General features: G+C 43.5%; 1 protein-coding gene across 1 annotated transcript; it reads right to left on the bottom strand.

The window, feature by feature from the left end:
- Window positions 1-21,555: 21,555 nt before the first annotated feature.
- Window positions 21,556-23,724, bottom strand: LOC308293809 (heat shock protein HSP 90-beta-like; the record flags this gene model as incomplete). The annotated part of the gene is made up of 1 exon (XM_080736444.1): window positions 21,556-23,724. The coding sequence occupies one exon, from the start codon at window positions 23,722-23,724 to the stop codon at window positions 21,556-21,558; it is 2,169 nt and encodes a 722-aa protein (XP_080592570.1).
- Window positions 23,725-24,205: the final 481 nt, after the last annotated feature.

The raw sequence follows: 24,205 nt of genomic DNA, 5'->3' as shown, positions 1-24,205 counted from the left end.
TCTTTTCCATTAATATGTTGGATTCATGTTAATATGTATTTACAGTGATTTGACCACTTAAACATGATCCAACGCTAAACTAAACTTGACAAACAAATCTACAACTCCAGAATAGGAACGTGATTAATGTGTTTATTGGTCTGCAACACTTATCTTTATTCCTGAGATTAAACGATTCCCCGGCCGGGTCATTTCAAAGACTAGTTAGAATGGGACCCAACGCCACCCTGCTTTGGCACTCAGCATCATGGGTTGGATTAGAGATTAAGTCCCTGTGTCATACTAGCGTCATGTCCAGGGGGTGTACTTGTACATCATGTCCAGGGGTTGTACTTGTTGTTCATCATGTCACTGTTTTGTACATCAACCTGCACTGCCAGGCCACATTACAGAAACAGGAGATATGACTCGGCAAGGCTTACCTGTGGAGTTCAACAAGGTTAATGGTTTTATTTGTCTGCAACACTTGTTATCTTTATTCCATCACAAACTCAAGCATCGTGTTTGAACACTGCACTCAAGTTTAACTGGGACTCTTCCCGTTTGTTGTTTTATTCAGCGAAAATTCTTCATTAAGTAGCCTCCGCCACTATGCCGGGTGAGTGCGGCTGAAAATGACAGCGAGTGACTATTCGCTTCTAATCAAGAAGAGTGCGCCGTTTGGGGACGCAGATCTGTCTGAGATCATTAAGCAGCCATCACCAACCCCACAATAATGCCCCCGTTGTCCAATTGTCCTCCCTGACTTATACCAGCTAGCCAAGCGTCCAACTGTCCAGACAGAGTATACAGACCGGCAGGCCGGCCTGACGCTCTCTCTCTCTCTCTCTCCACTATAGAGGTTGCCATGTTGGAATGGTCTATCATCATGCCTCATCACGGCCCCATCTGTCTCCTATAGCTCACAGCCGTCCGTCCATCCGTGGCAGTCCGCTGGGACTTAAAAAGTAATTTTCTAAAATGCTGTGAAATTCATCGTCGTTATCGTTGATAAAAAACAAATGGTTTTGGACATTCAAGGTTTCCCATTGTATGTCCAAAACCGTTCATTTTTATCATTAAAAAAAGTGACTAATCTAGTGAAAACAGCTGATCTACAAGCACACAACGCAGGGCCGGATCTAGGCATTGGCAAAGGGGGGGGGGGCAATGCCAACATGATGGCATGCAAAAATGAAAAAGTTCAAAAATATTAAACTTTTTGAAATGTTATGCTACAACAAGGTAGATAGATAAACTGATAAGATATTAGAGAGAGAGGAGAGATAGGTGTAAGACCTGTTATTTGTATTGCGTGTTAGGTATAAGTGTATAGGTATAAGTGCCAAACCCTAACCCTTTTCACTACTTTTTTGAGAACTACTGATTTGTAAGGCATTTGTAGAATCGACCCCAGGTCTTAACGGGATAGACACGAGCGAGGCGCCAAGCATCTCTCTCTCTCTCTCTCTCTCTCTCTCTCTCTCTCTCTCTGTCTCTCTCTCTCTCTCTCTCTCTCTCTCTCTCTCTCCAGTCTCCTGGTTGCTGGAGATAACTGGACTGAGGCGTGTGACATCTATCCTGTGCGACAGATAGAGACAAACCGCCAGGCCGGCGCGGCAGTGCGCGGCCAGGCCAGGCGGGACACTCACTAAAATGGAGGCCAGCTTGGCCACGGCGGGGCTGTGATTGTCTTTCATAATTAGTGAGTCTTTTATAATTAGCCTCGCCAGCCAGCTAATGGGGGGGGGGTTAATTTTTTTTTTTTGTTTTGTTTTGTTATGACAGCGGCATTCACCGCTCCGCCGCCACGCCACCTGCTGCAGCTGCAGGTTCGCTGAGGCTGGAAGCTCCGCCCCCCCGTGGGGTTCGGACTAAACGGCAGGTTAGTCAGGTCACGTAAAAAAAAAAAGAAAAGGAACTTAGCCCGTGGAACCGTCCCCCGGTGGCCTCCTTCCCCCCAAAAAGACACCCGATGATTCCGGGCGGCCATTTGGCCACGTTCCTAGAACATTTCTACGACACATACACACACACAGACAAGCCATCGGGGTTGGGAGTTGCGGGGACAGCTGGTGCCGTGGTGGTGACGGATCGCGAAAGGATGTGTGTGCGGTGTGTGTGTGTGTGTGTCTGTGTGTGTGTGTGTGTGTGTGTGTGTGTGTGTGTGTGTGTGTGTGCGTGCGTGCGTGCGTGCGTGCGTGCGTGCGTGCGTGCGTGCGTGAGTGCGTGCGTGCATGCGTGCGTGCGTGTGCGTGCGTGCGCGCACCTTCATCGGGGGAGACTCTCCGTGACATCTGGACCAAATCCCAAAGTCTCCTGCCGTGGGTTTTTGGCTGCCACCGGTTGACCGACTACGCCGCGCTCCGGCTGCTCCGCATACGGGGCGGGAGAGCGGCGCTCATTACTCTCTGCCGCTCCCTCTGGGAACGACAGTGTCGAGCGGCGTGTCGGTGTCTGGCGTCTCGCTGACCTAGTACACACACAGAGGTTGTACAACACGTCCAGGCCTTTTTATTTCTTTTTTTTGTGTGTGATGTTGTTGGAAGCCTGTTTGTCCCATAAGGGCAGCAAGCATCCTCCAAACTTGGTCATCAAAGATACCCAAGGGACCAGCTGCCCACGTACCTGTCTAACTACTTCAATAACGTGAGAGACATCACCGCAGGCACAACACCAGAGGGAGCTCCACTGATCTTGTTCAAACCAGATTCAGCACAAACAGAATGCCCTACCAACAGCCATCAAAAAGTGCAACTCCCTAGTCCCTACCCTCCTTCAAAACTGCCATAATGGAGCACCTGTCTAGCCTGACACTCAGCCTGACTTGACATTTCGTTTCACTCCATTATTCAGTCTGAACGTGCTTTTGTCCACAGCAGTTTTAGGGATGGGCGTTGCCAAAGAGGCAGTCTTCTGCAATTGGTTCACCGCCTGACCAATCACAACAGTAGCAAAGCAGATGACGTAGTGTTGTTAGGCTGGCTAGTGGCTAGCCTGTTGCTTGCTACTTGCTAACCAAAGAAACAGGCAGAATAGGAGCGCTACGAACTAGTAATCAAACACAACATAACATGTCTGCTACTGATGTTTCATAGCGAGATCGATACGATCGCATATTACTGTTTGTTTGGTACGGTACGGTGGCGGCGCTGGGTAACTTGGAAGTTCTGGGAAAACCCCACCCATGCTGCTCACAAGCCCCGACGTCATCGAGTTGAAGCAACGCTGATTCGCCGTACGGATTTCCAAACGAGGAAAACCTCTTCAATGAGAGCACTTCCAGACCTCTGAATCGCAGAAACACATTTTTAAAGGGGTGTGGCAAGCGATTCAGGGTCTGGAACCAGGCTAGCACCTGTCTGCAATTTACAGACAGTAAAAGTCTTTTGAGCTTGACACCAGAAATTACCCCGCCTTTCTGTACTTGTATATTGCTCCTATAGTGTTGATGTTATTGTATATCTTTAAATCTCTCTTGATGAGTTCCTTTTAGCATCATTGTATAATCGTACCACTGTACTTTTTGCAAAATGTCAATAAAGTATTCACGGTCGTTGCGGTCAGTTGGAAACCATGTCCCAAAAAAAACGTACAAGTTTGTGTAGATCTGATTAACCCAGGGCTTTAGCAACTTGAACTATAGCGTCCCTATTCTGGGCATGTCGTAATATACGAGCATTCCGACGAAAACAGGAAAACATTTGGTGAATATAGCCGATCCACAAACAAACTCACAACGCGTCGGGTATAGTGAGTGTGTAGTCGAGCTTGTAGAACGGCTATTTCTAAAGAGATTTGGTGTAGAGGGAAACGTTTTAACATGTATCATCCATATTTTTAAGAATTTCATTATGAAAACAGCCATCTTCTGTTTGTTAGAAGTGTGCATGGATCTTTTCTCTGCTGTTGTTGTTGACTCGTCTGCAGGGGCGTCACACCAAATTCTGGGCCCTGGGTACAAGGATTCACTGCGGGCCCCCCATGAATGTTAACTATTGAAAAATAGCAGATATACAAGCTCACAGCGCGGCACCGAGTGCCGCGCTGCAAGCTTGTAGATCTGCTATTTTTGGAAAAATCGTGAAAATGTGCACAATAAACTTATGTTTATTGTTTATTCTCAAAATATTTAGTTCCAGGGACCCCCCAGAAGCAAAATTTGAGTTACAAATGTTCACTTAAAAAACACATATATTCAAGGATTTGCACACATTTTCACGACCTTTCAAAAATAGCAGATCTACAAGCTCACAGCGCGGCACTCGGTGCCGCGCTGTGAGCTTGTAGGCCTATATCTGCTATTTTTCAATAGCTAAAGTTTCTAGGGCCCCTCCACCTTGGGCCCTGGTAACTCAGTCCCACTGTCCTACCCCTTGTGACGCCCCTGCTCGTCTGTATTTGAGCGGGAGGAAAAGACCTGTGCACACACGCACGTGCACACTCGTGCACTGCACTGCACTGCACGCACATACACACACATTGCCAATGCCTCTGCATGCCCTTTCTCAAGAGGCAGATGTTATATTTGTTGCGAGATTCCATAAATAGAACTTTTCTTACTCCACAGTGGAGAACACATAGTCACGTGTGTGTGTGTGTGTGTGTGTGTGTGTGTGTGTGTGTGTGTGTGTGTGTGTGTGTGTGTGTGTGTGTGTGTGTGTGTGTGTGTGTGTGTGTGTGTGTGTGTGTGTCTGACATTGTGTCTATTAATGTCTAAATTGGAATAAACCAATGCATTGACATTAAATAGACAAAATACTGATATTATGTACTTTTGAATTATTAACTAGGCCTACTTTTAAAAGCAGGTACTCACAACTTTAACTCGAGTACAATTTTGACAGAGCAACTTTCACCTGCAGTGGAGTAATATTTGACCAGGTGTGTGTGTGTGTGTGTGTGTGTGTGTGTGTCTGTGTGTGTGTGTGTGTGTGTGTGTGTGTGTGTGTGTGTGTGTGTGTGTGTGTGTGTGTGTGTGTGGGTGTGTGTGTGTGTGTGTGTGTGTGTGTGTGTGTGTGTGTGTGTGTGTGTGTGTGTGTGTGTGTGTGTGTGTGTGTGTGTGCGCGTGTGTGCACGCGTGTGATGTCCTTGAGAGTGGCTATTCAAGCATGTACTGATGACCTCCCCTCCAAGCTGCTTAACAAGCCAATAAATAACACTCAAGTATGATGAAATACGGGTGATTGTGTTTGTGTTTGTGTGTGGGTGCGTGCATGCGTGTGCGTGCGTGCATGCGTGCGCTTGTATTTACCATACATGTGAGGAGTGGGGACTGAATGTCCCCACAAGTAAAGAAGAATTTGAGAAATAGACATTGTGAGGACCATTTTTTCCGTCACAAGAGAAAAAATAGATTTACGTTTTTATAAGATTAGTAAAAGATTCACAGTTGGGGTTAGCGTTAGGATTAGGCATTTATAGGTCAGGGTTAGGGTCGTGTTGAGGTCAAACACTGAAAAAATTGCCAATCAACAAGCTCAGATCGTGAGCTTTTGGAAGAGCCTGTAGATCAACTATTATTATTATATTCTTTGACTATATTCAGCTATTTTCAAATGGTGTCCTAAGACGTTGATGTCCTCACGAGTGTTGCACAACAAGCGTGTGTGTATATGTATGTGCGCGCGCGCGTGTGTGTGTCTGCGTGCGTGCATGCCATCGTGTGCGCGTGTGCGTGTGTGTGTGTGTGTGTGTGTGTGTGTGTGTGTGTGGGTGAAATGGAACAGTCGGCAGATGCGACAGTGAAAATGACCCTGCTTCATTGTCATGCTGGTCCAGATAGCACCATAATGTATGGCTGGTATTATAACGCCTCTGTCGGGCAGAAACCTCTTATCTCCATATTCTAACTTTTTCAGTTTTTATGTCAATCGACACCCTACTCGATCACACTACAATGTCACGCAAAAGCATCAGAAGGAGCAGATCGACAAGCTCTAAACGCGGCGCGAAGCGACGCGTTTCGAGCGTGTAGATCTGCTACTTTTGCTGTTTTGGAATTTGAATCCTGAAAAGCAACAGCTTTGGACATAATGAGGTTTCCAACCGACAGAGACGATATAACTGTGAGCAACTGTGAGCAAAGACACTACTTCAGAGAGAGAGAGAGAGAGAGAGAAAAAGAGAGAGAAACATCTCGCCATCACGCCAGAGGCGGGGGGGCATAAAAAGCGTTTGCGCAGCTTTATTTTCCCACCCAACTGTCATTTTGTATGTAATGAGGCCATTAAACCTGTGGCGTCTCATTTGTCAGTCGCCTCCCCCAAATATGTTTGTCAACAAAAAATAGGCCACTTTGCCACCATCTTGAGCCCGTTGAAGGTCCTTTAGGAGGATAGGCGTCGCTAACCGTGGTCCGGAATTGATGATGATGGTGACTGAACGACCGTCGAGGGGGTTCAAAGCCTCTCGTGAACTCATAACCTTACGGGGTGCATTTGGTTCGTTTATACACAAGTTCCGATTTGCAAAATTATTCCAGAGCGACTTACAATAAGCAGTTATGAAAAAGGTACTCAACCAGGCACTACTCATGTACTAACCCTCAATGTAGGCCTACTCATGTACCCTGAGTATAGTATGAGTTACTGCCACCAGGCAGGAGAAGGGAAATGGTTGACAGGGGGCTAGAGGTTTTGAGTTAGTGTTCCCCAGTTTAAATATGATTACTTTGGGTCGCAGCCTGAAAAGTTTGGGAACTTGCTCTAACACTAAGGGTGGTGGTGACTGATGATTCAGTTGAGTGACGACCTTGGAAAACAAGATGACACCAGGCAGCATCACACCACCAAGTTCTGAAGTTTATTACAATTTACAATTTGCAATGAGGCATTTAGCAGACGCTCTTAAACCAGAGTGATTTACAACAAGCAAGGACAGGCTGGACAGCACAATACATCAACATCAATACATCAAATGCATAGAAATAGTTATCTAAAAACTTAAGTAGACCAAGAACCTATTCAGTAAAAAATGATAGAAATCAAAACAATCAGAACATCAATACAGTGGAGGCCTTTGACATTTTTCTCACGTTTCAATTGAAACGGGCCTCGGCCGCCAGGGGGCCTCCCAGAGCCAGCTGTTTTTCTTTTTTTTATTCGCATCCCAGTCCGGGGCCCAATGCAAGAATTGAATAAAGAATATTCAGCCTCGCCCTCTACACCACTAGTTGGCAGCAGCTAATAATCACTGGTGTTTGTTTTAACCTGTAAGGTGTAGACCGACAGACAGCGAGACTAGCCTACTGATGATCACAAAATGAAACGTATACATCCTAGTGTGGTGGTTCAAAGCGTTAAATAATAGAAAATAGAGCAAAACAAATAAAAAGCCTCCCAAATAAGGTAACCTCTTTCTTTTTCATTTAAATTATTACATTTGCGGTTGTGGTGCGGCAGTTTCGTGGGGGGAGGGTGGTGGCCGGGGCTCACTCACTCTTGAAACGGCCAAAGCCACTCCTACATCACTAATCTGTACATCGAGCCCTATTTTCATCCATGCCTTACCCCTTACCTCTTATCCCTTTTTTTTACCATTTTGAAAAAAAAAAAGTTTAGGGATAAGGGGTGAGGCATGGAAGAAAATATAGCTCTCTATATCTAAATGACATGTATGGTCATTGAGGGTAGGCAAGTGCTACGGTAAGTGCTATGGGCTAAGATGGAGTCTGAAGAGGTGAGTCTTCAGACCATGGCGGAAGCTAGGGAGTGAGTCTGCAGTTCTAATTGCAATGGGGTTCATTCTACAGTCTGGGGGCCAGTAGGGCAAAGAGTCCAGGAGGTGTAAAGAACATATACATTGGACACATTGCATGGTGTGACCGAAAGATGAGACATAATAAAAAACACAACATGCATCTGGTATCATTTGTACACAGGACATGATGAAGAACAGAATGAGTTTGAACTGGGAAGTGAACAGATACAGGATACGTGGGCACTATATAGGGACATCTGGGTACCTCAATGTAAAATTGGCTATCTTTTCCAAAATGTAAAAAAAAAAAAAGGGCTATATGTATCATTATCAGATTTCATTTTATCCTTGAACTTCTTGTTAATGCCCCAAAATTACTGGATTTACAGGATTTGTAGCAATTGTAGAAATGATTTTACCAAGTGCTTATGAGAATGATTCAACATGTGTCAAGCAGATAAATGTCAGCAATCATATAATCATGGTGCATTTATATATCAATCATACCACTTACCATGCCGAGTGGGCTTGTACAGTGTGTGAGTAATCACTCTTGAGCTGCACCTCAATCTTCATTCTTTTTTCATCCACTCGCAGGGCCGTCGCACCAAATTCTGGGCCCTGGGTACAAGGATTCACTGCGGGCCCCCCATTGGGAACGCATTATTACGCAGTATTTTGTGCTTTAACTATTGAAAAATAGCAGATATACAAGCTCACAGCGCTGCAAGCTTGTAGATCTGCTATTTTTGAAAAATCTATGTTTCTATGTCAGTGGTTCTCAAACCTTTTCATGTGAAGGACCCCCAAAATGATATGTATTTGGCCATGGACCCCCATCTCAAAATATTTATTTCCAGGGACCCCCAGAAGCAATATCGGAACTATCCAACCGGAAACAGTTTTAACCCAAAATAATTCCCCTGCGCTCAAGGACACACTTTTAGGGCCTACCTAATAAACTCCTTGATTTCCTAGAACACTTTTGTGTTGGTTCCTGTGCTGTATTTCAGAGGTGGGTGTTGGGGCCAATCTTCACAAGCTGGCATCGATCTGACAGAAAGCCTTTTGACTCCAGCTGCACAGGCTGGGGTTTAGGCCTATAGGTCTCTGAGCTCGGTCTGGAGTCTGGAGGGGACTATAGTGTTGAACGCGGCTGAGCTGTAGGCCTAATCTATTAAACACCATTCTCACATAGGAGTTCCTCTTCTCCAGGTGGGAGGGGCAGTGTGCAGTGTTATGCTATGGCATATCATCTGCAGATCTGTTTTTGCCAGTATGTGAATTGGCGGGATAAAGGCCGGGGGTGTCAATTGGGGCGTCAGGGGAAGGCAATGGCCACCCCCTATAGTGTTCATATGTAACCATAAATTCAATTATTTTAGGCAAGTTAGAGCACTAATAGGCTAAAAGAAATTAGCTACATAGAACTTGGCTTCCCTCTCTCTCTCTCTCTCTCTCTCTCTCTCTCTCTCTCTCTCTCTATATATATATATATATATATATATATATATATATATATATATATATATATATATATATATACAGAGAATTAGACACATTCAGTGTGACTTGCTAATTTTATCTTCACTATCAATTTTTCATCAGTGCTAATTGGCCTTGGTCTTAGTAATTAGAAAGACAAAAAGCCTTTCAATTGTAATGGTTGCAGTAGGCTAGTAACATCAGGGTTCTTTCATGTGGCCACACTGCCACCCAGTGGTGACATGTTATGGTGACACTTACTGGGGTGTCACATCTATGGATTATCCTCTAGGACTAGGTCATTTTTTATCAAAGTGGGGTCCAGGAACCCCAGGGGTCCTTGAGGGGGTTCCAGGGGGTCCCCAGAAAAATTAGTTAATACAGGATTACAATTATTTTAACCACTTTATCATATATATTCAAAAATAGCAGATCTACAAGCTCACAGCATTTGTGTTTCTGACGTGGTTAGTGATAGGTTGCATCTGTTTGATACAGATGTTCTGTGTACAAAAGTGCCATTCACCAGAGTATGAAATATTAGAAACACCTGCTTCTGCCACCAAATAAATCACACACGCGCACACACACACACAAACACACACACACACACACACACACACACACACACACACACACACACACACACACACACGCACACACACACACACACACACACACACACACACACACACACAAACATGCACAGCCATTATGTCGTCTTCAGTCCTGAAGTGCAGACGTACACAAAAAGTCAGGTGACAATAACTTTTCAGGATTCAAATTTAAAAAATTGCAAAAGTTGCAGATCTACAAGCTCAAAACGTTACGCTTCACACCGCATTTCGAGCGTGTATCTGCTACTTTAGACGCTGTGACGCTTTAGTTATGATCAAGTAGGCCTAGGGTGTTAATTTCCAAAAAAAAAACACAAAAAAAACACAAAAAGTAAATCCTGTCCAGTATCTCCGAAATGTTCGGTGAGTTGGACTTTCCGACGTGCACATTTCCGAACTCTCATTCGGTGTAATGCTTTTCAGAAGTCGCGAGTGACGTCATTTTGTAGTCGAACCGGACCTTTTGACCGAAAAGGGTGGTTTCGGTCAAAGTATGGACAGGCCTTTGGACTTCTGTCCGACGGTAAAGATTGTCCACCCCTGCTGCCCAATAGCAACAATAGAGGGTACAGTATAGAACAATAGAGGGTATATTATAGCCTATACTGTATGGTGGAAGCGACATAAGGAACAACGGGTGAATTAGAGAGATGCAGCGTAGTGGAAATGTTTAATGAAGTCCCCACAGAACAAACTGATTTATGGATAAACCTGCTTCACCGTCCAGATGGCCAACCAACACCATCATGCACCGTATCCCTCACAACGCCACCACCACGTCGTCATGACAACTTGCACCGTATCCATCAAAGCACCACCACCAGGGGTGTCGCACCAAATGCTGGGCCCTGGGTACAATGGGAAGGCATTATTACTTTGTGCTTTAACTATTGAGAAATAGCAGATCTACAAGCTCGCAGCGCGGCACTGAAAACGTGTGCAAGTCTTTGAATATTTCAAATCCTTCGAAGGTTTTTTGAAAAACCTACCTATGTTTCTATGTCAGTGGTGCTCAAACCTTTTCATGTGAAGGACCCCCAAAGTGATATGTATTTGGCCACGAACCCCACATCTCAAAATATTTAGTTCCAGGGACCCCCCAGAAGCATAATTTGAGTTAAAAAATACATATATTCAAAGATTTGCATACATTTTCACAACCTTTCAAAAATAGCAGATCTACAAGCTCGCAGCGTGGCACTCGGTGCTGCGCTGTGAGCTTGTATATCTGCTATTTTTCAATAGATAAAGCATAAAATAATTAAGGCCCCTCCACCTTGGGCCCTAGTAACTCAGTCCCACGTCCCCCCCTTGTGACACCCTGACAACATGCACCGTATCCATCAAAGCACCATCACATAGCTGGACGGGACTGGTTGTTAAATGTCAGAGCTCTGGTGTGAGCAAAGTACACAAGCTTCAACAAATGGTGATTGTACAGTATAGGGCATAGCAGTGGTGGTTATTGTGTGCTGCCACATATAGAAAACCCATACATTTTTCCCATAGAGATGTCCAAAAAATATTTATATATGTATACGTAAATTATGGTATTTGAAAACTGCAAAAAAAAAAAAAAAAGTATTTACACAGAATCAAATGTTTGATGGTCATGATTCATCAGCAGGAACCTAGCTTGGTTCCAGGCTTAACATAAGGTATATCAAATATTTTCTGAAATCTCCATGGGATAAAATGAATGGCTTTTCTATCTGTGGCACCACAAAATGGCCGCCAGCCCGCCACTGCTATGCCCTATTTGTTCACATGTGCAAGAACTCATAGGACAGTCTGTCTTCACAAAGAACATAATGTGGACAGTCTGTCTTCACAGGAAAGAACTCATAGGACAGTCTGTAAAAAATCACACCCGTGTGAACTGAGCGGTGAGGTGAGGCTACATACAGACCCACATACAAACAAACAAACATACCTACACACACGGCCACGCTATGGAGACGGTGTGACCACCGCTCAAAAAGAGAAAAGAGTTCCAACACTTTGGAACTCTTTGCCTACGGATCTATCCTTATGCCTACAGATATCAAACTGGGGGTCTAATAATCAGTATGGTTGACATGAAAAAGTTTGAAAACTACTGCTGTATTGCACGTACCGACGGATGTGCTGATGATACAAGTGTCACAATGTTCCCAAAAAGTACATTTTCGAGTTACGAGTTCAGAGAAACAATGCCCTGATGGTTGTGGTTTGCATGAGAAAATCTGAATCACACGCACGCACGTACACACACACGCACACACACACACACACACACACACACACACGCACACGCACGCACACACACACACACACACACACACACCACAGCACTCGGTCTGCTTTGATTAAAGCTGGCATTCCACTGGCAGGAAGTAATGTTTCACCTCCAGGAACTGACAGAGGGCAGACGTTTGCTTTGTTGTGCAATGCGGCATCCAGCCCAAATGGGACCTGTGGTGTGTGTGTGTGTGTGTGTGTGTGTGTGTGTGTGTGTGTGTGTGTGTGTGTGTGTGTGTGTGTGTGTGCACATGTGTTACATCCCATGGTATCTGCTGTGTGTATTGTTAATGTGTCCCGTGCTATGCACAATTAGCGTGCCTCTGGTTATAGTAGGCCATCATGTGAATTTGGAATGTCATTTTTGTCAAACAACATAATTAGCCGACCATAATGTCTCTTCATGAATAATAATAATAGACCTGAACATTCCTTCAATCAAAAACATTCAAAAGTAAGTAAAAAAAAACAGCAATTACAGTAAAGCTTCATCAAAGCTATCACAATCGCGTGCAAACATATTCATAAAATGCTATGCTGCCGGCAGTGTGTGGTTACAGGTCGCAGGTGAGACGGTGACGGTGAGGAGGCCGGCGGAGAGATGCTCCAAAATGGACGAGAGAGACATACCGGTAGGACACCACCAGCAGAGACGATGCGTTAACAGGGGTCCTTGAAGGGTACCTCCAATGGGTCCCATATAGCGAAACAATCATTTTAACTACCGTGCTATGAGCTTGTAGATCTGCTATTAATTTTTTAAGCTAACTATTTTTAACTAAAATCTTTGCTTCTGGGGGGTCCCTGGGAAGAAAATGTAAATGGGGGTCGGCAGCCAGATATATATAATTCGGGGGGTCCTTGAGACATGAAAGTTTCAGAATCACTGTGCTTCCTGACAAAGTGTGTATTGAACTTCAGCTCTACAGCGAGCTAAAGTCCACTTTTCAAAGAAACATCATAATTGTGAATTGCGAATTTATTGACAGAATGATTAAGAACATTATGGGGGCTAACAAACACTCATCTATTTAATGTAATGGTACCAGCAATGTTACATAGGATAGAGCAAAAAACCACTGAGGACTTCCACACAACTCCTAAGGTATATTAATGACATAGTTCAATATTGAAAATGGGTGGTTCCCCCGTAGGTGTCAGGAAACACCAAACCCAAGGTTTGGGTGTGAGACACGCACGCGGGTGAGACACGCACGCGCGCGCGCACACACACACACACACACACACACACACACACACACACACACACACACACACACACACAGCTTTTGACTGAATACTTTATTAACAGTTTGCAAATGGGATAAAACATTGGTCCTGTGTATACAATTAATCAAGACATTTAAAGAGACATTACACCTGCAGGGTGGACTGGGCAAGTAGGGCTGAAATCCTCCCAGTATTGGCATTAATGGTTAATGGTTAATGGTATTGGTTTAAATCGTACTTGTCTCAACGACAGTTCTCTGTTTCTCTCGGTGATCTTAAATCAGATCCAGTTGAGAGTCAGTATGGGATTCCCCAAGGAAGTATTCTAGGACCCATCCTTTTCTCATTATACATGCTGCCACTTGGCCACATTATCAGAAGCCATAAAATCAACTATCACTGCTATGCAGATGATACGCAACTCCATATATCCATCTCACCAGACGACCCCAATGCCCTCAGTATGCTAATTTCCTGCCTAAATGACATCCACCTCTGGATGGCCCATAACTTTTTAAAATTAAATGATGGGAAAACTGAGATTCTCCTCACTGGTCCTGAGTCTGAGAGAGAACGAATACAGTCCATGCTTGGACCTCTGGCCGGACACGTCAAAAAAGAAGTCACAGACCTGGGCGTGATTTTAGATTCTGACCTAAATTTTAATTCTCATTTTAACAAAGTCACGAGAACAGCCTTCCTTCACCTAAGGAACATGGCCAAAGTAAGACCATTTTTAAATCAAAATGATGCTGAAGTACTTACTCATGCTTTTATAACAAGCCGGCTGGACTACTGCAATTCACTTTTTACAGGATTAACCAAAAAATCTATAAGAAAACTTCAGGTAATCCAAAATGCAGCAGCTAGAATTTTAACCCACACAAGAAGAAGGGATCACATTAGTCCAGTCCTGTCTACATTACATTGGTTACCTGTATATTTTAGAATTGATTTTAAAGCTCTTTTATTTATTTTTAAAGCACTAAATAACTTGGCACCCTCCTATATTAGTGATTCTATTGAGTTTTATGTTCCACCAAGAACGCTTAGGTCCTCCACTGCTCTTCTACTAGAGGTCCCTAAAGGTCCTCATAAAGCCATTGGTATGGCCGCTTTTTGGGTTTATGGCCCTCAGTTATGGAACACATTACCTCTGGAGCTTAAAAGGGCAAGCTCTCTCAGTGTTTTTAAAACTAAGCTGAAAACCTACTTTTTTAATATGGCTTTTACTTAAATCAGTTTTTTGTTGTTGTGTTTACTTCCTTTTATTATTTCTTATTGTTATTCCTTTTGCCCTCAATGACTTCTTTCTATTTTTTTTAACACCACTGTTTCTGTTTTTATTTTATTGTATTTTACTTGTATGTAAAGCACTTTGGGCTACATTGTATGTATGAAAGGTGCTATACAAATAAAGTTCATTATCATTATTATCATTAAATCATTAATAAATATTAATGCAGTTTATGTTTAAACATAACTTACATTTGAGTGGTTACTTTATTTGCCCCTAATTGCGACCGTCAGGGAGCAGTTTACTATGAAAACCTCCACCGGCCGTCCGTCCGTCGGTCGGTCACACGTCACACCTTTGCCCTGCTCATATCTCCGCATCAGTATATAGGGCTTGTTTGTTTATTGTATGACATCACGCCACATCATCAGCTGTGGACTCTGTGATGTCATCGTATCGCATCAGTATATAGGGCTTGTTTGTTTATTGTATGACATCACGCCACATCATCAGCTGTGGACTCTGTGATGTCATCGTATCTCCATATATGGCCATCTCCGTATATGGAGATATAAGTCGTCCATGCCCAAGTATGGGCTGGTGAGGTCAGACTTTGTGTGATGCGTAGGTTATCTCCATATATGGAGATTCAACATTCCAGGTGTAACTATGGCTACCCGTATGACGTGAGAGGTGGAGGTTGTGATATTTGTGGAGATAAGCGACCAACGGTCGCTTATCTCCCGATTAGGGAGTCTTACTGGTCTTTAAGCTTTCCCTTGTCGATTGTGTGGATATAAATTGCATTTCCAAAACATCCACTTTGAATATAATGTTTAAATTATCTTCCTCCATCTTGTCTCACTGGTGCTCACCTTGACAACAAACACTGCAGAGAAATATCACAGAAATGTTACCTTTAATCTGTGAAACATTACAACATCTCAGCCTTTTCTTTTAAAGATGTACAAACTCCATTCTTGGTTTCTAAAATCGGGCAGCAGCAATTTGAATTGGTCATCTCTCAACTGATGTAATGGTAGGCCTACATAATAGAATATCTAAATAAAGGCTGAGGTTATCCATTTCAAGAGGTAAATGGTAAAGCCACTACTTGGTTAAGAAGTTAGAATTAAGGGGACAAAATGACTGTGCTGAAGAATAATTCTTTTTAAAGAAATCTCTGTAAAAGGCTGATTCAGCTTTATTGTCACATCACAGGTTCACAGGTTTAAGGAAGTGGGTGACATTAGATTTGTGCTGCTCTGTGTTTTTTAAATAGACATGAAATGAAATATATGGCACTCTGAGACTGTAAGCTTCCAAAAAGATCTAATACTCAAAATGTGTACTTTTTGAGCGGTGGTCACACCGTCTCCATAGCGTGGCCGTGTGTGTAGGTATGTTTGTTTGTTAGTTAGTTTGTTTGTATGTGGGTGGGTGGGTCTGTATGTAGCCTCAAGCCTGTGTAGTACCTTTTCTGACCACACATGTTAAGGGAGGGGCGCTGTTGTCCAGGCCACACACACACACACGCACGCACACACACACACACACACACACACACACACACACGGGGGGGGGGGGGGGGGGGGGGGAACCACCGCTCAGTTCACACGGGTGTGATTTTAATACTAGGCCAACTTATTAAAATAAAAAGTGAATGATTGATGAAGCAAATGTACTTCATTACTGTCCAGGTGGCCACATATATTAGATATGGCATGTTATGTCTTACGTTAATAAAAATGAATTTATCTTTGGTAATTCTTTTCCAGATTTCCAGAGTTCCAGATTAAAAATGTCCATAAATCTCAGCAACTATCATCGGACTTGTGTAAATTCATATTGTTGTTTGTTTCACATGATCTTTTCTATTAGTATGTTGTATTCATGTGTTTGTGATCTATATACTAATAAATCACATAGATATATAGCGGGTTCTTAACCTTTTGTAAATCAAGGCCTACCTGGGTAGGTGTAAAGATGTTTCAGAGCCCACATATATTGAAATAAGCTAAAATAATACTATAAAATAAATAAAGGGGCATGCAGGCATTATTCAGCTTTTTCCTTTTTTCTGAAGAGGTTTGTCCATATAATGTAGATTTAATTGTGGCTGTTTTCTGAGTGTTTCCAGTGCATTGTGAAGTGGTCCCAACAGTTTGCTGCTGTGCAAATCAGTGACACAGGCCAACACAACAAATCCACGTCAACTTGATAACTCACATTTGCATGTAATTGTGCTTGTTAAAAGCAGTTTTTGATAAAGCTATAATGACAGCCATTTATATACAAAGCAAAAGGTATAAAACAAAATGTAATGTCTCAATGAAGAAAATAACTATTCGGGCAGTACCTCTGTGGCCCACTGGGAGGTGCTCTAAGGCCGACCAGTTGAGAATGGCTGGCCTAATAGGCGACAACTACACATGTCCAAATTGTCTCTGGTCTAGTCTCTGGCTGTGAATGGTTTTCTTTCTTCCCGCTAAAAATACTGTACAGGTAGCTCAAATTGTGATCAGCTTCATTATTGAAAATATTTGAAAGATTTTGAAGATTGTGGAAAAAATATGGACACCAGATATACCAGATACTGTATAGTTACATTTATATTAATGTATTTGTGCATACATTTTCTCCATTGACTAGAATGGGAAAATGCTAAAATTTTACTTTTTCCCAAATATGGAGATGACAGACATCATAGATGTCTGACGTCATAGACCATATGAGAATAAAAGCCACATGGGAAAATGCTGATTTAACGAGTAAGTCCATATATGGGCATTCCAAGTATGGGCTCAATATTGATGACATCAGGGATATCCATATGTGGGCATAAAAGGGACAAGGACGGACACAGAGATCCACATATGGCCATTAATGTAGAGTGAATGAATTTTCCCCATTGACTTGAATGGGGGAAATTCTAATGGTAAGACAGAATTCATTTGCAAGTGTGACTCACGTCAGAGAACCACACTTGCAATTTCCCAGAATTGCATCTTTCTAGTTGTATGACTACTGTTGTTGTTGTTTTTAGTTTTTTTGTGTATTGTCCATATCTTTCATGTTGGTGTACGCTGTTTACCGGAAGTGTTTTGTACTTAGGGGGAGAGCGGGGTAAACTGAGACACCGGGTAAACTGAGACACCCCCTGTATCTTGGCAATAGAACACATTTGTGGTCATGTGAACATTATATTTTCAAGCCCCTTGAATTTCCCACTTGCCATGAAGAGAGAGACCTGATAGTGCTGTAGAAAACATGCTTTTTTTTTCTTTTTCTTTTTTTTGCATGTAAAAGTAAAATTTCTTGCTGTCAACATAATCAGCTGTTGTGTCAAAGAAAATTGATGCAGGGAGAACATTTTATATCATACGTGTTGATAAACTACCAACTTATAAATCCATGTGATAGATGCTAGCTGAAGATTACCCTGAATTGATAAAATATATCCCTTTTCCCAAAATGTGGCTGTGGGGTAAAGTGAGACAATTGCTTCGGGGTAAAGTCAAAGTGAGACACTATCTCACATTATCCCAACATGATAGACAGGGAGAAAGCTGTAAAAACCTGATTCAAACTTTTCTCAGTTGATTCTTATGTATTTTCCCCTGTAGAATCCATTTCTGATGTATATTTTTTTGTATGCATAATTAATGAGATAACACAATACAACAATATACTTTGCAGAAATGCATTCTACAGGAATAATTACATAAGGATCAACTGAGGAAAGTTTGGTAAACCCGTCTATAAATTCTTTATGCTTTTTCATTTTTTCTTTCTGCCCATGTGACACATTATTTGACACATGGGTGAATAGGACAAACCCTATGAACATTTGTACATTTTTGTATTGTGCATATTTGTGTTTTTGCCAGACCCATGAAATGGGTAGGCCTACATAAGCAAATGTCGGTCTGTCCGGGTTTTCTATATAAAGGGTATATATGATGATGACATGATGATGACATGCCTATAAAAGGCATGATGTCATAAATGATGAGACAGGGGGGTCTGGCACAACCAGGTTGACCTGGTCTAGTTATGGTAGTTTTAAAGTGAAAAAGGTGAGTGGATCACTTTACCCCGTTGATTTCTCTGGTCTGTCTCAGTTTACCCCGGTGCTGGGGTAAACTGAGAAACACAACCACTTTTTTTTAAACAATCATATTTTCACTGCCTTTTGTCTTGAATACATTCTGATAACTTCCATTGTTAGGAAACATCCCAAATTACTGGGAAATGTGTCAATTTCTACTGATATATATTTTAGTTCGCCTAGAGGGGAGAAAATGTAAAAAGTGTCTCAGTTTACCTCGCTCTCCCCACAAGATTGTAAATAAAAAATATATTTTAAAAAGCCCAGAACGCATCTGGATGTGGCACGTTGTGAGCTTGTATATTGGCTATTTTCACTGTTCGGGTCCTGGGGAAACAATAAATGTATCTTTTGGGTCTCAGCTGAAAAGGTTTTGGAACCAATGGCCTACACTTAGTATATCACTGGTTCAGGTCAGGGGTCATTTTACAGTGTAGATTGGGGCCCCAGAGATTAAAATAAAAAATTACACCTAGTGTGAAGTGAGCGGTGCTATTTATGAGTTAATTTCATTAAGCGTAGACCTCCCAATGTGACCATGGGCTTACGAAGAACTTTGAGCACATTGTGCCAAGATTTAGGCCACGCTTCAGAGCCGGGACATTTAGTGGGCGTACAACAAACTTTGAGCACTTTGGACCAAGATGTAGGCCAGTTGTAGGCCACGCTTCAGAGCCTGGACAAAGCCAGATGTTGGAGCTTAGCTCCTTTCAGGAGCACCACTCAACAAACTAGACCAGGTCAACCTGGTTGTGCCAGACCCCCTGTCTGTCATCATCATTTATGACATCATGCCTTTTGTAGGCATGTCATCATCATGTCATCATCATATATACCCTTTATATAGAAAACCCGGACAGACCGACATTTGCTTATGTAGGCCTACCCATTTCATGGGTCTGGCAAAAAAAGGAAAAAAAAAGAAAGTCTGCGGCCTAATGATATCAAAGTGAGTTTTTTTTTATACATTTTAAAACGTTGAGAATTACTGAACTAGATGACACTTGAAACCCAGTCAACACTGTAGATTCCTCAGTGCTCATTCATGTTGCAGACCCATATAAGGGTCCATTTCAAGCCCCCAGAACCAAGGTAGAATGTTGAAGCAGCCTTAGCCTGGTGGTTAAATCTGGGAGTACAGTTAAACGCTACTGCGTATGCTAATTCTACTGCGTACCCTAGTGCGCCTGAATTGGCCTAAATCTTTAGGCCAATTCTACTACTTCCTGCAGTCTTCCGGGTGCTTCAAACGCCACTGAGCAACTTGCATTGAAATTAATAGCTGGGGACTGGCTGTCCACTCTCTATGGCCCACTGGTCCCCACTGGAGCCACTGCTTGGATGCTTGTGATCTCGTCCTCCTCCTTCATATTTTGGAGTTGGAGTTGTTTGTGTAGGATATGGGCTCATTCCTCACCTGAAACTATAGTTTGTTGCCGTTTGTAATAGAGCGCTTAACCACATAAATGAGGCTAATAGTCCTTCCCGTAGCTGGCCTGGATTAGTGGTGGGATCCAGAACGGGAGGAATGAGAGGAACAACGAGGAACCAGGAATCGGTTCGATCACATTTGGAACCGTTTCTGGAACCACATTGAAGGAATTGGACCGTTAAGGCGGAATCGTTAAAAGGATCCCACCCTATAAGCTGACAGAATTTGCTATTCTCTTCATGCTTCATGCTACTTACTCCCTCTGTCTCTCTTTCCCACCACCATTCATGTCATTTTGCTCTCTCTTCACTGTGACTATAACAAAAAAAAGGGGGGAAAAAATAAAAAAGGCATGAGTTCTTATTCTGCTCTGTCCTAGCTCCTCTATCGTTGTCGTCTCGAACAGGAAATGGGTCCACCATATTTCCACTCGTGTTGAGTTTGCTAATTCCTGTTCGGAGGAGATTAGGATGAGGAATTTAGGATTAAGAGGCGTCACTGAGGAGGAAGGAGCATCTGTCCTACCAGGAAAGAGATTCTCAACAAGAAAGTTGAGAAGGTGACCAAGCTGAATATAAATGACATGATTACACCCCTCTCTTAATATAGAGTATCTCTATCAAAAAGACGTTTGTCTTCCACATCCACCCTCTCCTAAAAAAATAAAAAAGATGAAAATGGAAAACGATCTAAAATTGTACATGAGATGGCAGGCTCTCTTTTATCTCATTCATTTAGACTCCTGATGTAGCCTACTCCTCTATCTGAAAGCAGTTGAAGACCAGTGAACTTTTACTCTTTCTTTAGGGTCTTTTGGAGTTTTGGATGGTCTCATTCCTTGCCTTGCAAATGGTTTGTTGCAGTATTCTGCTTTTCTGTGGCTGTAAGCCGAAGCCTCCTTTTCTCTAAGCAGTTCCTTTCTCTTCCTTGTGCCACAGCTGTACTCCTTGACAGCAAGTGCAATTGATCGCTGTTCATTAAAGGCACGTTGCGCCTCTCGGGAGAAGGAACTTGTCCCCGGCCCTCCAGAACCACCAGAAAGGTCCTGGTGGATGAACATCTCAGGACCAGCAGGTCTGCATTATATGACTGTAAAAGATCCTCTGCATTATATAAGGCCATAATAGTCCTTCCTGGAGCCAAAAAAAAAAAACCTTTTGTTGATGGATTTATCCATTCCCACGTTCAAATACCAGTCCAATGGCCCGAGTGCTAGGCAATCATATGCAACAATAAATGAATTGCTTTTGGTAAAAGAAATAAAAATAAAAAAAAGACAAGAGTGCAAACAACACTGGTCTGACTACAGTAGTAAGACATTTTCTTAATTTATTAACATTTTTTTATATATTTCTTTTAAACATATATCTTTTTTTTCTATTCTTTTAAACGCCAATCACTAAAATTTCCCCCCTTCGAATTACAGGGGGAAACCAGGTCCAAATTGAAAAAAGTGAGGCGAAAGTGGCTGAGGTTGTGGTGCTTAATCCACTTCCTCCATGTTAGAGAAATCATCGTCGTCGCCCTCTAGCGGCGGGGCTGCAGAGCTGGCTGCCTCCTCCTCCGCGGTCGCATCGTCGTCGTCGTCGATGCCCAGGCCGATCTTGATCATCTGGTGGATGCGGCTGGAGTGCTTGTAGGGCTCGTCCAGGCTGAAGCCTGACGACAGCAGGGCGGTCTCGTACAGCAGAATGAGCAGGTCTTTGACGGTCTTGCTGTTCTTGTCGGCCTCGGCCTTCCGCCTGAGGGTCTCCATGACTGGGTGGTCCGGGTTGATCTCAAGGTGCTTCTTGGACGCCATGTAGCCCATGGCGGAGTTGTCACGGAGGGTCTGGGCCTTCATGATGCGCTCCATGTTGGCCGTCCAGCCATGCTGGCTGGTCACGATGCAGCAGGGAGACCTGACCAGTCTGTTGGACACAGTCACCTTCTCGACTTTCTTGTCAAGAATCTCTTTCATGAGCTTGCAAAGGTTCTCGAACTTGCTCTTGTCCTCCTCCATTTTCTTCTTCTCGTCCTCATCCTCAGGGAGCTCCAGGCCCTCTTTGGTGACAGAGACGAGGGTCTTGCCACTATACTCCTTGAGCTGCTGGAGGCAGTATTCGTCGATGGGCTCTGTCATGTACACCACTTCGAAGCCACGTTTGTGCACACGCTCCACAAATGCAGAGTTAGCCACCTGCTCCTTGCTCTCACCTGTGATGTAGTAGATGGACTTCTGATTTTCCTTCATGCGGGAGACGTACTCCGCGAGGGAGGTCATCTCATCACCAGACTGGGAGGTTTGATAGCGTAGCAGCTCAGCCAGCTTCTTGAGGTTCTGATTGTCAACGTGGATGCCCAGCTTCAGGTTCTTGGAGAAGGCTTCATAGAATTTCTTGTACTTCTCCTTGTCCCCAGCCAGCTCCTCGAAGAGCTCCAGGCATTTCTTGACCATGTTCTTGCGGATCACCTTGAGGATCTTGTTCTGTTGCAGCATCTCTCTGGAGATGTTGAGGGGCAGGTCTTCGGAATCGACCACACCACGCACAAAGTTCAGGTACTCTGGTATGAGCTCATCACTGCTGTCCATGATGAAGACCCTCCTGACGTACAGCTTGACATTCTTCTTTTTCTTGTTCTCGAATTGGTCAAAGGGTGCGCGGCGAGGAATGAACAGCAGGGCTTGGAACTCCAGCTGGCCTTCCACAGAGAAGTGCTTAACAGCAAGGTGGTCCTCCCAGTCATTGGTCAAACTCTTGTAAAACTCTCCATACTCCTCGCTGGTGATCTCATCAGGCTTCCGGTTCCAGATGGGCTTTGTCTTGTTCAGCTCCTCCTGGTCGATATACTTCTCCTTGATCTTCTTTTTCTTCTTTTTGTCCTTGTCGTCCTTTGAGACCTCCTCTTCGTCTGAGCCAACGTCTTCGATCTTAGGCTTGTCGTCACCATCTTCCTTCTCCTCTTTCTCAGCCTTCTCCTCATCGGCTTCGTCATCGCTGATCTCCTTGGTGCGCTCCTTCTCCACAAACAAGGTGATGGGGTAACCGATGAACTGGGAATGCTTCTTAACTATCTCCTTGATCTTCTTATCTTCCAGGTATTCCGCCTGGTCCTCCTTCAGGTGCAAGATCACCTTGGTCCCACGGCCAAGAGGCTCACTGGTGTCGACCTTGACTGTAAAAGATCCTCCGGCATTGGATTCCCAGGCATACTGTTCGTCGTCATTGTGCTTGGTGATGACGGTCACCCTGTCGCACACCAGGTAAGCAGAGTAGAAACCAACACCAAACTGACCAATCATGGAGATATCAGCTCCAGCTTGCAGCGCCTGCATGAAGGACTTGGTGCCAGATTTTGCAATCGTACCCAGGTTGTTGACCAGGTCAGCTTTGGTCATACCGATACCGGTGTCGACGAGGGTCAGGGTACGCTCAGCCGGGTTGGGGATTATGTCAATTCTTAGCTCCTTGCCGCTGTCCAGCTTTGTGGCATCTAACAGACTTTCATAGCGGATTTTGTCCAAAGCGTCGGAAGCATTGGATATCAGCTCCCTGAGGAAGATCTCCTTGTTGGAATAGAAGGTATTGATGATCAGGGACAAAAGCTGGGCGATCTCTGCCTGGAAGGCAAAGGTCTCAGCCTGTTCCTCTTGTTGCATGGGTTCAGACATTGTTGAATATTCCGTCTAATCTTATTCGAATAAGTAGCCAGCTATTGAGAGTCAAGTACACAAAAGGCAAAGATTAAAGTGGTTGTACCCATTATATACTCAGGCCGAGCTCTGATCTGACATCACACACAGCACAAACCGTTGTCTAACAATGCCAGTTTGTGCAGGCAAGTCCTTAATTTGGCTTTGTACTAGTGCAGTAACTGTTTTCAGAGTACTTGGAGGCCTGTCTGGGGCTGTGTGGAACTCCATATTCAGGCAATAGAGAATAATAGAGAATAATAGTGGCGGAGATTTCTGAGCGGTGCTAACCGCTCAGAAATAAGAAACAAGCCAATCAGGACCCTGATAAATCAGGACCATAAAACATTTGATTATGTTAAAAATATATATATATATATATATTTGGAAACCACCAAAAAGCAAAGGTACATAGTAATGCTCCAACAGTCAGATATGTCAACGTTACCAGATGTTATGC

The sequence above is a fragment of the Nannobrachium achirus genome (genome assembly GCF_963921795.1).
Source record: "Nannobrachium achirus genome assembly, chromosome: 11".
In the NCBI taxonomy this organism is placed as follows: Eukaryota; Metazoa; Chordata; class Actinopteri; order Myctophiformes; family Myctophidae; genus Nannobrachium; species Nannobrachium achirus.
Note: the sequence above shows the minus strand (reverse complement) of the source record. Positions and strands in the feature narration are given on the sequence as shown.